Below are 15,438 nucleotides of genomic sequence, written 5' to 3'. Positions count from 1 at the left end.
ATCAAAATCAGTAAAGTCAACTATAGGAACGAACACCACTCAACTCACCCTTTCGTTATTTACGTTCACCGGTATGACTTTTTTATCCTGCAGATCCACAATGTCATAAAGAGCTAGGAAACTGTGCCGGAAGATCTTACTGTAACCTCGAGCCACCAGCAAGTACCGCTCATCCGCTGACAAATCGAACTTGAATCCTTCCAGCAACTGATCGTTACTTGTATCGAGTAACACGCTGGTCACATTCGTAACCGGATCGTACGCCAACAGCTGTCCTAGTTCGTCTCGAGAGATAATTTTCCCACTGAGAGACCAAGCTCCGCTAAAGTCCCGTGCCGCCAACTTGCCCGTAAGGAAATCCTCCAATGTGATAGGGTCACCTATCACGAGCGGGCTGCTGTCGCCATTATCGGTTGAATCATCACCGGTGAATACGACGATCAAGGTTATGACAACGACAAGTACGATCGCTACCCCTCCGCCTATCAGCAGGTACTTCTTGGTGTTGCGCTTCTTGGATTCCACCAGTTCCTAAAGTGGTACGAAGTAGGAGAGAAAAAAAGACTAAGTTAAAAAAATGAGAATACTGAAGATAGAGTTATCAGTGTGGGCGGTCATTGAAAAAAACCTCATGAACTTGGGATTTTATCTACTTGACGTGAATTGGTGGGTAAGATTACCCATTCAATAGATTTGACGCCTTGCTATCAGTTTTCTGTTGCTCTTTTATTTCACATTAGGTCGATGGATTGTACTGGAGGACAATCCATCATAATGTCAATCTTAACTGCTCTTATCTTTAGTATTGCTCGTTCCAGAACCGCCTACAAGTGATCATTGTCGCTATTGCTAATTGGAAATGATTGCTGGAACCAATGATGTTTGATATCACATTTGGTAATGCATTGTGATCCATCCTGTAATCCGATTTTAAATAAATAATTTTCATTTATAATCATTCTCGAGTTCGCATTACTTAATTAGACTAAAGTTGCTTCGAAATCGATTTAAAAAACGTAATTTGTAAAATGTTTTCAATAATATTGTTATATTAACGACAGAAAATAGTTATATAGGTCGTGTTTATCCTTTAGTTTTTCAATATTTCGAAAAAAAAAATCGCTACAATTTATTGAAAAGGGTCCCCCATTAGCCGTTGCACACTGGTTCGAATTGTATGGCAAGGGCGGTCATAAATCATTTTTGTACAGTATTGGTCATGAAAACTACTGAAATCGATAGAATTAGGTGTTTTTTGACTATAACAAACATTTCTGGGACAGCCATCATCCAACTTGTTTCTATTTTCTGGCATTGCCTTTATTATGCATGCATAATAGAGTGCCAATCGAATATAGGGAAAAGTTTGACCGTTGAATTTCTAAATACGGCAGCTTTTGCCTCCTCGAAAAAAGTCCTTATGCAAAATTTAATCACAATCTGGTTTCGTTAAGTAAACCCTCAAAGCAATCAACGTTTGATTTTTCTTCTTTTACGTTATTTTCCTTGAATAACTTCAAACGAAATTGATATTTTCTCAGGAAACACCCGTGTTTCAACCTCAAATATCAAAACTCGAATGAAGACAAGTGTTTATGAACAAAATTGTTAATTTGAGCTGAATGTACCACAACCCTTCTAAGAAACTATGTAAAAAGTATGAAATAAAAACGAAAAAGTAACCATCTTTAACCGCTTGTCATCGACTAAGATGCAAATATATGCAGCTGGAACCTTTAGCAAACCTTTTTTAAGTCCTAAATCTTTCGTTTGGTGGTAATTTGGTGACAGTGTCTCGCGCGGAACACATTTAAAAGTTTACATGAATTTAAGTATGAATGGAGCTCTCTGACTTTATTACTACGTTCCCTCTTACGACTAATTATGATTTCAGTTTAGCACATACCGTTCCAAACAACACCGCAATAGCCAAACATACCTGTTTTCTGAAGGCTTATGAAGAAAATAAGCAAATGAAGCAATTGAATTTGTTCTACAGCGGATATGTACACAATGTAAAAAAAAAAACACGTATGCTTAAACTGATTTTGCAAGTGTCGAACACCTTCACTTATCTCATGTTCAACAATAAACTGTTCATAAAATAGGCCAACAAAAACAGCTATCCTTCATTCTCAGGTTCATAACAGATCCATTAAATCAATAGTTATGGGCGAACCTTTGTGCGTTGGTAGGTTTTTCTCATTTCTTTTTCCTTTAGCATTTGCGGCATGCGACATTGTGGATAAGTCAGGGAATTGCTTTTTGTTAACATAGTTTTATTTCATTAAAAAAATAAGAAAAGCACCTTTTTTGAAGCGAGTATCCGACGTTTCGGCCGTTTTTTGGTAGCCTTTTTGAGGAAAGTTTTGATTCATCATATTTATCTAAAATGTCGTTTTCCATCGATAAGTAGTCTTGTAGTGCTGTAATCTGATGTTAGATTTTGTCATGATGAATACTGTTTTGTAACGTTCATTGAAAAACTGCAAACTTTGGTCACTTTGGAATAGGTTATATTCTGCATTTAATGATCGATTAAAAAGGAAAATGACGTCCGCCAAATACTTTTGACAAATATTGAATAGCAGGTTTCATTCTTCCTGCGATGAAAAACTGACACAAAATAAACAGATCTGATAAAATTAGGGAATATTTTATTTTGGAAACTCAACTAACACCTTGAGTGAACGATTAAAAACAGTAGGATCATTAAAGATTTGCCACGTAAAAATCAACTTTTGTAGAAAGTTCATGTATAAAAGCGTTTATTTTTTGCCATATCCATTAGTGCGATTTTAGTGTGAGTTCAAAACTTTCAATCAAATCAAAACGACTCAAAGACAAATGTGGACAAAATTTGCAACACTTCTCGAGGTATTTTTTTGCGAGGGCACTAAACTATGCAAAATATTTCATTTTTCAAAAAATTTCTAGACTAACATTTGACAAGAACTGAAAATTTGAAACCCTTTTTATAAATCAATAAATATGAACAATGACAAAAGAAAGACGCATTTTCATTACTCAATTATTTTAAGGTGGAAGTGTGTTGAAGCCACAAATGGCCGACTTCGAGCCACCACGTGGTCAACTTCGAATTTTCAACGCCATACCACTTGGTAATAGTTGATGCGTAACATGTGAAAACATATCCTCATATTTCATATGGCGATGGAAACATAAGACAGTGTTTTCATAAGTAACCCATTAACTATTTCCGTGTCTTGTGCAAATGAAAATTCGTATTCAACCACGTGGTGGCTTCCGTATGGTGTGAAGAAGCCAATGACACCTTAATTAAGAAAAAATAAGAACCTACACTGAAAAAACTCGACTAGATGAGGCAGCACATTTTTCGATTTCGATGAAAATTGGTGTAGGCCTTACTAGCATTTGAAAAGGGCTGAATTTTTTTTAATAAATCGATGTATCTTTACAAGAGAGATTACAAGAGATAGAAAAAAATTATGAGGAATGAATTTTATAAAAAATGTCTGAACATTTATTTAAACATATTGACAAAATTGAATTCGAGATCTTAACTGAAAAAAATTTCAATTTTAACAACAAAAAGTGATTTTAAAAATATTTGTCAACTTAATTTCTTTGATAAGTATTTTAGATGGACAATTTAGTTGCCTACAAATCTTCTGAGCAAACTAAAGTGGTCACTTTAGAGAAGATCTTGAAGGATGTTTTTTGAAAATTGCATGAATTAACATGCATAAATATTGTAAAAATGTAATTTGATATCTTACACTGATTTTTTTTTTCAAAAACAAAAAATTACATTAACAAAAATAGGTCACCTTATATTTTTTAAATAGACAGTTTAGCTACCTAAAATTCTTCGGAACAAATCAGAGTGGGCACTCTTGAAGAAAAAAAGCTTTCCTAAAAAACACTTCTACAACTGGATACATATTTACATGATTGTTCAGGAACCGCATGAATCTTTTTTTTAGAATTTTTTTTCTAAGAGTGCCTACTTTAGTTTGTTCGAAAGAGTTTTAGGCAAGTAATTGTTTAAAATAATTAACTAATACACACGAACATTTTAATACCAATCGAGGTTTAAAGCTTAGGGGCAGGCTCGAATTGGTATACAAAATCAACCCCAAAAAAATCTCGGGTTCGGGTTTCACAATTTCGGGTTCGGCTTTTAAGTTGGGTTCGGGTTTGATCGAAAAATAATTACGGATTCGGGTCGAATTCGGGCTTCAAGCGAAAATTAAATTTGGGTTCTGGTCGGTTACGGCCTTAGTGTGGTAAGGCTCATATACCCACAAAGTTTCTTTGAATTCAGAGAGAATGCTGCCAACCTCTCACTGGAGTTGGCGCAAAATGCTTCATACTTTAAAGTAAAACGGTATATACAGACTTTCGTCTTTACTGTACGTCACGGGCGTTCAAAAGCGAAAAATGTGGAAAAACCCGGATATAAAAAAGTTCTTGTCTGATTGTTTCTTTTTAAAAGCGTCCGTGTTGATTTGATCGTTCGAGTTTTAAGCAACTTAATTGTTAATTGAAAAACCCTATTTGAAAAAAAAAATTGAGATGACCATTAGGGTGCGGAAAAATGATCGATTTTCCAGAACCAAGTTTTTTTGGTTCCTTTTGGGATCCCAAACAACCCTAAACTTACCTGAAGTCGATTGGTCTAGTCTCCGCTTGGCGCAATGCATTTCAAATTTGTATGAAAATTCATAAGGGAAAACCTACTTTTTTGCATTAACCTTAGCTCAATAATGCTCTCATAATGCGCTACATTATGTTAAAGTATAGTATTTTAGATGCCTAACAACTTTGTAGAAGACACTAAAGAGCTAGGATGTCCCTAAGAAGAGCTATAGCTGTTCAAAGTTGAGTATGTCGATTTAAATGCAGAAAATCTTCTTTTCTGCCAACATTAGCAATGTACCGGCGTCAGTAGGATTCCCATCAGAAGTAACCTATCGTAACGAGTTTATATACTCAGCTGGACCAAGTAAACAAATATAGGTCAATATTCTAGGCGTAGATAGAATCTACAACGTGTTTCAGAGGTCACTTCTGATGGAAATATGACTGACGCCGGTACACTGGCAGTGTTGACAAAAAAAATGATTTGCCTAAAAATTGTATGTGGTGGTTTTTGGGGCCGGGAAAGGTTCTTATGATGGCTTCCAGAGGAGGAGACTTTCCAGAGGAAAGAGGGATTCCATAAAAATGAATCACATATTCCTGCATAACTCGAGAATTTATCCAGCGTATAGAACAATATTTGGCATGTAGTCTTGAGGAGCACAAAATATGTTTGTGATAGTTTGACACCCCTTCATCCTGGAAGGGAGGGCTCTCATATGAATGAAACACAAATTTCTGCATAATTCGAGAACTAATCAATCAAGTGGAACCAAATTTGGCATGTGGATTTTTTTTGGGAGCAGAAATAGTTTCTTTGATTCACGGACACCCCTCCAGAAATGGACTTTAACTGCCATTTTGAATTCTAAGATGGCGACTTCTGGTGTCTGGAAAACAGCCGAAAGGGCCGCGGAGCTCTTGTGTTTAGCAAAAGGGGTCGCGGAGCCAAAAAGGTTGGGAACCACTGACATAGACTATTCCCTTCATGAAGAAATCAAGCAGATTTGAAGTTCCGCAGGTATTTTTTTTCTCTAGATTTGTTTTTTTTTTTCGTTCGTTAATTCGCGTGTAAAAAATGGTTCGTACATCAAGATCAAGACAAGTTCCCCACTACCTATCAGAATGTTGATAGTTAATAGCGGATTTTCTATAAAAATGAGCAATACGTTAAGACTTCGTTTGGTACATTAAGTCTTTGGAAAATACTGTTTCCGAAGCTCACAGAACAGGGAAGCCCCGTAGAGCGGCGAAACACTATGATGTTCCATGGGCAACGGTTCATCGCTACCTTTAGGAGACAGACCTGGTCTCTCGATCTTATTGCGACCTCAAAAGCAACATAAAATGTGGTCAGGCCCTGCAAAGTCTTAAATACGATTTGAAACATGTTATTTGTTCTTTTTACATGATTTGAATGAATCCATTGCCAAAAATTATTTTTATTATGTTAATCCATAATATGATGCAAATTGTTTCATAATCATAGACCGTTCCGATAATTAAAAATACACTTACGATCAACCGTCATTTCAAATAACGTGCAGTATCCAACCAAACGTTGGCTACGTCCTGTTGTTTACATCCAAAAGAAACAGATGCTGTCAAATGCGTGGCCTTTCTCCCGAGCAAAGAAAGCGAATTGTGCACAAATGGGGCACCGTGAGTGGTCTTTCTATAAGAAAATTAGCCAGAGAAGAAGGTATAAGTGTCGGAGCAGTTCAAACCGCATTGCGCAAGTATTGTGAAGAGTGCAAATTTACTGATGCCCCAAGACGTGGTAGAAAACCCGGGCCTGTTGATCCCACAATGGACAAAAAAGTTAAGGAATACCACGGTGCTCCCACAGACCGTTATTATAAAAAAAATGCACCAAAGAATCTGAGTACACCATTCGATTCTTTATGACGTCCAGAATCTCAGGTCAAAATTTCAAAATCATCGTACGGTACATTTTTGAGTAATGCCCTTTTGAAGGCCGTAAATTTAAAAAATTGATATTTAAACGACGAAATACTCAATGTCAAGCACGTTTTTCAGCCACAATTTTATGAAACAACTTCCAAAATAGTTTTTACACATTCCAAGTATTATATTTCAAGACATTTACAATTGGTGGAAAGATTTATTTGAAAATCCCACAGTGCACAGTGGTCTAATTTCGGAAAATCGTGATCGTTCTAGATTTGACTATGAAAAATTGATTTAATGTACTCAATGTCTTCAGCAAAATTATTTCATAGAACAAGGCCTTACTTTTGACGTTTTTGGTTTTTCGATCAATCCACCTAACAGTTAGATAAAAGAAAATATTTTTTTCTAATTTTCAATATACCGAATTACTTCCTCCAGCAAAGTAATGCAAAATTTTAAAAGAAAAACAATTGCTGAATACTGCGATATCCTATCTGTACGTTGAACACGACAAAATAGAGTTTTTTGTGGAACACCCCTCCTTAAAATCTTTTTTTTTTGTCTATAATTTCGTCTGTGATGGAGAACTATAATTTCGCCTGTAATGGAGAACACACTGTGCAAAAGCTTATGAGTAGTGTTGAGAGAAAAGTTAGAGAACTCGCGTATCCTACGAAAAATAATCCCAACTTTAATTGAAACTAGAAAGAAAACACTTATTATCTATATTTCAGAATAATATGACCCGAAAAATCCTGAATTTTTTGTTTTATTCAAGAAAGAAGATGTATTTATAATTTTCGGAACAATCTATAGGACCAGAAGTGATCCATAATTGTGTATTTGGTAAGTTATAAAAAATTGAATATATTTTCTGAGAAATATTCACGAAACATGGGATAACTCTATCAAGTGAAAGATCACATATTTCTTGACTGAAACCATTTGAAGATTACCTATAAACAATAAAATTGGCCAGAAATGATTTTTTTGAATTTATACATCTTCTCATGTGATCCAGATTTGTGAAGAGACTGTACTATCATCTCCGGCAACTCGGATCGCATTTTTAAACCTTCTCATTTCCAAGCGTGAAAACTGATGTGAGCTAGCGGACGAAACAGTGGGATTACACATTTCGACATTTGAGGCTAAGACGAATCGGCCATAAGATATGTTCAAAATCAAAAGACAAATCATTTGAAATGATTGGTTTTATCGTAGTGACAACAACCTCGACTTTTGGCTTCTGTACATCACTTCTATTCTGAATTATCCATGTTGGGTAGTATTCGGCCGTTTTCAGCTGTTTTTCTGGCATCAATCTAACACCGGAAATACCCATATTGAGTGGTATTCAGTTATTTTGGTTGTTTTCCAGAAACTGGAGGTGGTCATCTTTGAATTCAAAATGGTATCCAGGGTTACTTAGTTCTTGAGTTGTGAAGAAATTTGGTGTCATTTGTATTAGCCCACTCTTCCAGAAGAGAGCTCTTGCTCTCAAAAACCTCAACATATCAAATTTGGTTCCAATTACTTGAATATTTCTCGTGATGTGCAGAAATTTGTATTTCATTTATAAGAAACACTTCCCTTCCAAAAGAGAGAGGGGTGTAAAACTATTATGGGCATATTTGTTATCCTTAAAAACATTCACATGCCAAATTTGGCTGTATTTGCTTGATTGGTTCTCGAGCTGTGCGAAGTTTGTGTTTCATTTGTATGAGACCCCTCCCTTATATAAGGTGGAGGGGTGTCAAACCAATATGGACATATTTGTTACCCCTAAAATCATCCACATGCCAAATTTGGCTCCATTTACTCGGTTAGTTTTCGAGATGTGAAGAAATGTGTGTTTAATTTGTATGGTACCCCTTTCTTCCAGAAGAGGGAGGGGTCTCGAACTATCTTAGTCACCTTTCTCGGCCCCTAAAACCCCTCTATACAAAATTTCACGCCGATCGGTTCAGTAGTTTCCAAGCCTATATGGATCATACAGGCAGACAGAACTGCATTTTCATATATTTAGATTTTGTTATTTTCCAACGGCTAGCACCAGTTTTTAAATCAATTTCAAAAAATATTGCCGGAAAAACATGTTTTTCAGACCTCATGGGTACCATACAGACTTGTGAAACAGTTCGGAATGATTGGATGATCAACAGTCTATGGAAAACTTACCGTACTTTTCGAATTTTCCAGTCCCAATTTGCACATCGTTATTTGCACATGGTTCCGAAACGCACGTACTTTGCCGTACGATTTCTTATTTTTTCCTGAAAGGCCTATCAATTACCTTCAAGTAACCACTCAAAAGTTACATATTTCTGGAAAAAAGATTGTCCATTTTTGGACAACCCTAGGGTCACTCGGAGGACCAAACAAAAAAATGCAGGTTTAACGTTTTTCGATAAAGCACAAGTTTACCGATGTTGCGATGAACAAAAAAGAAATCTGTTATTCAGGAAGGGTTTACAGCGTTTCAGGTGAATAACATCATAAATAAGTTAAGCACCCCAAAATTGGCATTATATGTCCTTTTTAATTTTAGAAAATTTTTAGGATTTTTCCGAAATCTGTTCAGAAACCTACGACTGTGCGTTGCACCAATAAAAATGCAGTCGTGTATACTGTACTGTAACATTGCGTTTGTTGCTGCGCGGTCATGGGACACAAAAAGCAATTGAGATAAGTGGCTTTTCACCTACGCACACTAGTGAACGTGTAAACCCGTGTAGAGTTGTTTTTGTTTCCTCCAAACTGTAAATATCGCATCTCGTTGCTTCGACTTTTTATCACTTTTTCCATTTTTGGTCGGTTATGTTTAGCAGCTTCTTCCGATTCATGATCACGAATGAAATTTTTTTTTTAGAAACGAGTTTAGAACTTATAATAGGTGTTCAACTAATTATTTGTCTAGCTGCTAAAAACATAGCATTGCAAACAAAACAGCGATTTGTAAATATTTTCCTCAATGAGTGGCACTAAGACATTCGTACGTAAATAGGTCTATAGAAGCATTTTCAAAAGCAGCAAAATTCTCTCCATTTGTTATGGGTGTAGAAAAATCAGATCTAAATAAGACCTAAGATCAGTAAGCGACCCTCTAAAACAGCTTTTTTTTTTTCAGGGTAGAGCGAAAATCACCAAAAATTGCTGTTAGATATGTATTAGAAAAAATTAAAATGCATATTGATTGAAAATGATGCAGACTATTGCTAAAATAAGCTTTTCTATGCCGTCAAAGACCAGAGCAAAACTAAGAAAAAGATTCTCTAAAATTACTGAAATCTGTATGTGTGGGCTTTCAAATTTATTCAAAGGCAAATGATAGCCATGTGTTGCATTCTGATTCGAACTTTGATTTTCGTAGTTATAACATTCCCTTCAAAGGTCAAAATAAATAACGGGTCTTCAATTCATCCTAGATTTTTTTAAAGATGAAAAATGAATATATAAAAGCATACTGGAATGGGCTCGAAATCATCTTGAACCGATTTGAAAAATCAAATCAAAAAATGATTCAAATTAGGCTTGGAATTAATGATGATAGATTAATTATGCTTCTATCAAAAAGATCATAAAATTTTCGGGCAAGCAAATATATTATACAGTCCCTTAACAACTATGGGTCAGCTACAATTATAGGTATATACGTCTATCCTCACGAAACTGAGCAATCTCCATTAGTCACCGTATTTTTTTTTACCATATTAGTAACCTTATTTATACAATTGAAATGATTTAAATTTACAAATGTCCATAAGGGACCATATTTTAGAGACGATGCGTTTAGGGACCATACTAAAATGACGTAGCATTTATGGGGGGAGGGGGGATATCATCATTTTGTGACAAGCTGCGACAAGTAAAATCTAGTAAAATCGACGTAGCATTTTTTTTAAAGACTATTTTTTTTTTTGCAGGAAAAATGTATACTAAAAATACACTAAAACATTGCACAAAGTATTGCAGCGAGATCTGTCGAAATGTTTTTTTCTGTGGCATTTTGAGATCTTCTAAAAGCTCTGCTACATAAACAATCACTTGGATTTCCAAACACACAATCTGTTTTGAATACAAAAATCGTTCCTTTTTTGTGGCTTTTAATAGTGAAAATTACAAGATACTCGTGTCATTTCCGGAATAGCTTCTGTGTTTTCTGCAGACATGGATCATACTAAGTTGTTCAAACACCTTTACTCCTTGTACAAAAAACACAAGCCCTTCGAAGCAGAAGATGCAGTCACGAGTCTATAAGTTGTAAATAAATTGAATTAGACACGGTTTTTTTTCAAGTATTTTTTTATATGTATGTTACCACAGTCAGGTTTTTATTACACTACCTCGTACTACCTCGTGAAAAACCGCATTAATTCGAAAATCCGCGTAAAAACAAGGCACTAATTCAAAAATCCGCATAAAAAAACCACGATAATTCAAAAATCCGCTTTAAGTGAACCGGCAAGAAGGGCTTTGAAAAAACCCGAGACGCTCTAAAACCGGTAATTGAAATTGTCCTCTTTGACGGTCATTCCGGATCTTTCGGAGGGCGTTGGGTATTTTCTGGACGAAGTCTTCTACTAGATAAACACCTTAACGTTTCTGGTTCCAAACCCACGTTAATTCGAAAATTCGCGAAAAAGTTTTTGAATTAGCGCGGTTTCGCGTAAAAAAACCGCGTTAATTTAAAAATCCGCGTAAAAAACCTCGTAAAAAAATCCGCGTATAAAAAACCGCATAAAAACTTATATTTCTGTACGTTTTTTCAGAAGCGTAGGGGGGGGATAATCGAATGCTACGTTTTTTTTTCAGGGGGGGTTTAGGTTTTGAGACCAAATGCTACGATAAACTGAGACAACGGGGGGAAGGTGTTGTATTAAAATCGACGTACAGGGGGTAGACAACATGATTGAGACAGGCAAAATTTTGTAAATTTTTAAATAGCCAGAACTTAACGAAAAATGAATCAATTCTGATGAAACCGGTTTCAGTTTACTGTAAAACTCTTCTAGTTTACCAAAATTACTAAGAAATTTGACGGGACCAGCAGACACCGGGAATAATCCAGCTTCTAAGAGTGTGTGTCGAAATGTCCATTCTTGCAATGCTTATAACTTTTTCTGACATCTTGTTTCTTTTAGGTTTATATGTTTACAATAAACTAGAATTCATTCCAAGTTCATTGTTATCCAAGAGTTGAAAATCCGTCGAGAAACCATCGAGATATGCATTAATTAAATATGTTTTTAGTAGTTTTCCTGTTGTTGGGTACATAGTACACGAAAAAGTTTTTGTTAGAAAAACTTTTATTCTTCAAGAGTTCGCACTGTTGTTTGTTCTGAAGAGTTTTAGGCAACTAAATTTTCCATCTAAAACTTTCATTTTAAAAAAATCTCAAATAATCAATATTTTTAAAATCACGTTGTTTTTAGAAATTTATATTTTTTCAGTGTATGATCTGAAATCTAATTTTTTAATATTTTTAAATAAAGTTCAGATAATTTACTAGAAGTTATCCATTGACAATCATTCTCTATCTCCCGTCATTATTTAGATACGTTGATTTATAGTAAAGAGGTTTAAATACTTCAAACCTTTTCAAATGTTAGTCCAGATAAATTTTCAAAAAAATGTTTGCAAAGTTGCTTCGTTCACTGAAGCCTACACATCCATAAAGTTTCATTGAGTTCTGCTAAGGTGCTGGAAATCATGGTTTCTCGACGGATTTTCAACTCTTGAATACCAATGAACTCGGAATGAACTCTAGTTTATTGTAAACATATAAACCTAAAAGAAACAAGATGTCAGAAAAAGTTATTAGCGTTGCAAGAATGGACATTTCGACACACACTCCTAGAATCTGGATTATTCCCGGTTTCCGTTGGTCCCGTCAAATTTCTTAGTAATTTTTGGAAACTAGAAGAGTTTTACAGTAAAATGAAACCGGTTTCATCAGAATTGATTCATTTTTCGTGAAGTTCTGGCTATTGAAAAATTTTCAAATTTTGCCTGTCTCAATCATTTTGTCTACCCCCTGTAGCATTTATTTTGAAAGACCGTTTTTTGCAGGCAAAATTTATACTAAAAGTACACTAAAACATTGCACAAAAGTCGAAATCATTTTATCTGTGGCATTCTAATCAGGCATCCATGTTACCACTTGTTCTTTTGTACGTTTCAGCACCGAGGAGGGGGGGATAATCGAACGTATTCTCCTACGTATTTTTCAGGGGGGTTGAGGTTTTGCGACCAAATGCTACGAGGGGAGAGGTTTAAGAATCATGGAAAAAATGCTACGTCATTCAATTGTAATAATGTTACATTTGCGGTGCACATTTGTGGGTCCGTTCATATTTTGGCTGTTCTTTTACTTGTGCATGATAATACAAAAGTAAAAAAAAATGATAATACTAAAAAAAATTATCTCCCAGATGGTCTCGAGGTACGATGCTGGCCTAACAAGCCAGTCGTCGCAGGCTCGAATCTCGGCTTGGGATCGTAGCGCTAGCCCCGCAATTGTCCTGTACACTAAACAGTCGGCTGCAAAGTCTGTGTAAAAATAAACAGAAGGTCCAAGTTCCGAATTGGAATGTAGCCCCAAGCTTTGCTTTTACTTAATAAAAATAAGAAAACTATTTATCAAGCTTTTACAAAATCATCTCAATTAGGCTCATCAAACTAAAAACTTGTGGCTAAAGATCGAAAAATCGTACTCTTTCTATCTTGAAAATTAATTTGCAACAGCTTAGGGGCCATCCACATACCACGTGGACAGATTTTTAACGATTTTGACACCCCCCCCCCTCCCCCTCCGTGGACAACTGTCCATATAAATTCTAAAAAAATTGTATGGACCGTGGACATTAGCCAACCGCCCCCCTTCCCCCCCCCCCCCCTACAAAGCTGTCCAAAGCACCAAAGCACTTAAAAACGTAACACAACTAGACCCAGAATAAATTGACGATTAAAATTTAAACCGAAAAATGTTCGCATAACCGCGATTTACTATCGCGAGAGGAAAAAAAATAACTGGCTGGTTGCGATAACGGGGGTTAGTTTTCATTAGCTGCTGCCGTCACTAATCTATAAGATTCCATAAAATTGGGAAAACAGCCAACAATAGAATAAACTTTCCCAATCTTCACAATGGCACCAAGAAGCGCAAAACGGGTAGCCACACGCGGCAGCCGTATCACTTTCACTCTAATTGGTTCGTTTTTTTTTTTTTTTTTGCGGTTCCCCTTAAAGTTGAAGTAAAACCGCGTGAGTTAATTCGCTAGGCCGGTCACGAAGCTTATTTCGCCGGTTGCGGTGCATTGCCAGCTAAACTTAATCAGCTTTTTCGATGTTTTTATGTAACTGCTCTTCTCGACGTTCGGTTCCAAGGTTGGAACATTTTTCAACTGTTCGGTAAGTTTAGTTTGTGCTCGGGCTAACGTTTATATTAGTAGACGATCACAAATATTGTTTACCGTTTATTACTTCCAGTTTTCGTTACACAATTGTGCCATATATGCGTGTGGCGCTTCCATGCCCGAGGGCTGTACATCAAGTTGCTATTCTACTTATCCAAATCCGGAAGCTGGAACGCGTAACATTACGCAACCAATTGCCGTGGTCAGCAATCTCAGTTAGTTAGCAAGGTGTGTTGATTTGCGAATTGACTGTTATTTGACAGGAAATGAACACTCGTACGTACCACGCTTAAGTTCAGTTGGCCAAACTGGATTTTTTTTCCTTTCTCTTTCCCTATGCTCTTTTATACCTGCATCATGTGCGTTGCGCTGACGGTGCTGCTCGCAGGCATGCACGTGGTGTTCGCCCGCGGGGTGGTGAGATAAGTCAAGTCGAACAACGCTGGAGGTTTTTCGTGCGCTTGTAAACGAATGGTAAGGCAATGGAACAGGCTAAAATCGGATTGCTCTGCAATGTGCAATTTATTTTTACGTCGAGTATTTCGATAGGAAATAATCGCTTTTTTAAAAGGAGATAAATTAATTGTTTGCTTTTCGATAGACAAAGCTTGTTTTTGATTTTTCAACAACGACTTTCAGTGATTTTGGGTTGAATTCGAAATCCTTCTAATTTTTCTTTTTGTCTAAAAGCATATTCTTGCCATTTTCTTCAAATGTGTTTATTGTGCTTATTCTGATCAGCGATTTGCTCGCTATTTCTATCTTATTAAGTCCTCAAAAAGCACTTTGGATTTTTTTTCGCCTCTCCTCTCTTTGGCATTTTTGGCATTTTTAGGCTCAGGATTGACTATTTATATTTCTATTACCTTTAGGAACGAGCCAAATTCAAAATCATTTTTGAAAACATTCAAATACACAAGGAGAGAAATGAACAATATACACAACTGATCAAAATATAAAACAAACGAAGGGTTAATAGATCAAACCACTTTTACCTGTTCAGATTGTCCGATTTCTATCGAACTTCCGGAAGCAGCCATGGCAGCACTGAATACCTTCTGGCAATAAAATTCACACACCTAATAATAGTACTTCTCCCACTCGCGACTACTTCAGACTTCTACAACTCTTGTTCTGTTCCGTGTGCTTCGCTTTTTTCAATCCTTTACATCTCCACGAAATACCAGCTCACAAAATAAGTACTTCACACGTTATACTATCACGCTCTTACTGCAGCCGTTGCGCTAAAACACGTCCATTTCTATTATCAGATGTCACTACAGCTTTTTAATGAACAAACACTGTATTCGATGCACCAAATGCTACCGTCGAACAGAACTTGTACTTGCCATGGTGCCAGCTACTGACATTCACCGTACTTACTACTGGAGCCCACAATACCTGTCCGTGCTAAGAGCAACTGTACACACAAAGTGACATCGCCTTTCCTTTCCCCTCCAAAAACAGACTAAGATACGTA

At 36.2% G+C, this 15,438-nt stretch overlaps 1 protein-coding gene across 8 annotated transcripts in view; it reads right to left on the bottom strand.

Annotated features, from left to right (window-relative positions):
• Positions 1-15,438, bottom strand: part of LOC129723506 (venom dipeptidyl peptidase 4) — a 70,445-nt gene that overhangs the window by 2,569 nt on the left and 52,438 nt on the right. For 3 of the 8 annotated variants that reach the window (XM_055677771.1, XM_055677766.1, XM_055677772.1), the window contains exons 2-3: positions 14,954-15,202; positions 49-531 (exon numbers count right to left, since the gene is read on the bottom strand). In XM_055677771.1, the coding sequence (XP_055533746.1) occupies positions 49-531; positions 14,954-14,998 (528 nt within the window). In that variant the 5' untranslated portion in view covers positions 14,999-15,202. Of the gene's footprint in view, positions 1-48; positions 532-14,953; positions 15,281-15,438 lie in introns of all 8 variants that reach the window. The other 5 variants (XM_055677765.1, XM_055677769.1, XM_055677768.1 and 2 more) reach the window with 4 other exon arrangements.

This window comes from Wyeomyia smithii, chromosome 2 (genome assembly GCF_029784165.1).
Source record: "Wyeomyia smithii strain HCP4-BCI-WySm-NY-G18 chromosome 2, ASM2978416v1, whole genome shotgun sequence".
Lineage (NCBI taxonomy): Eukaryota > Metazoa > Arthropoda > Insecta > Diptera > Culicidae > Wyeomyia > Wyeomyia smithii.
Note: the sequence above shows the minus strand (reverse complement) of the source record. Positions and strands in the feature narration are given on the sequence as shown.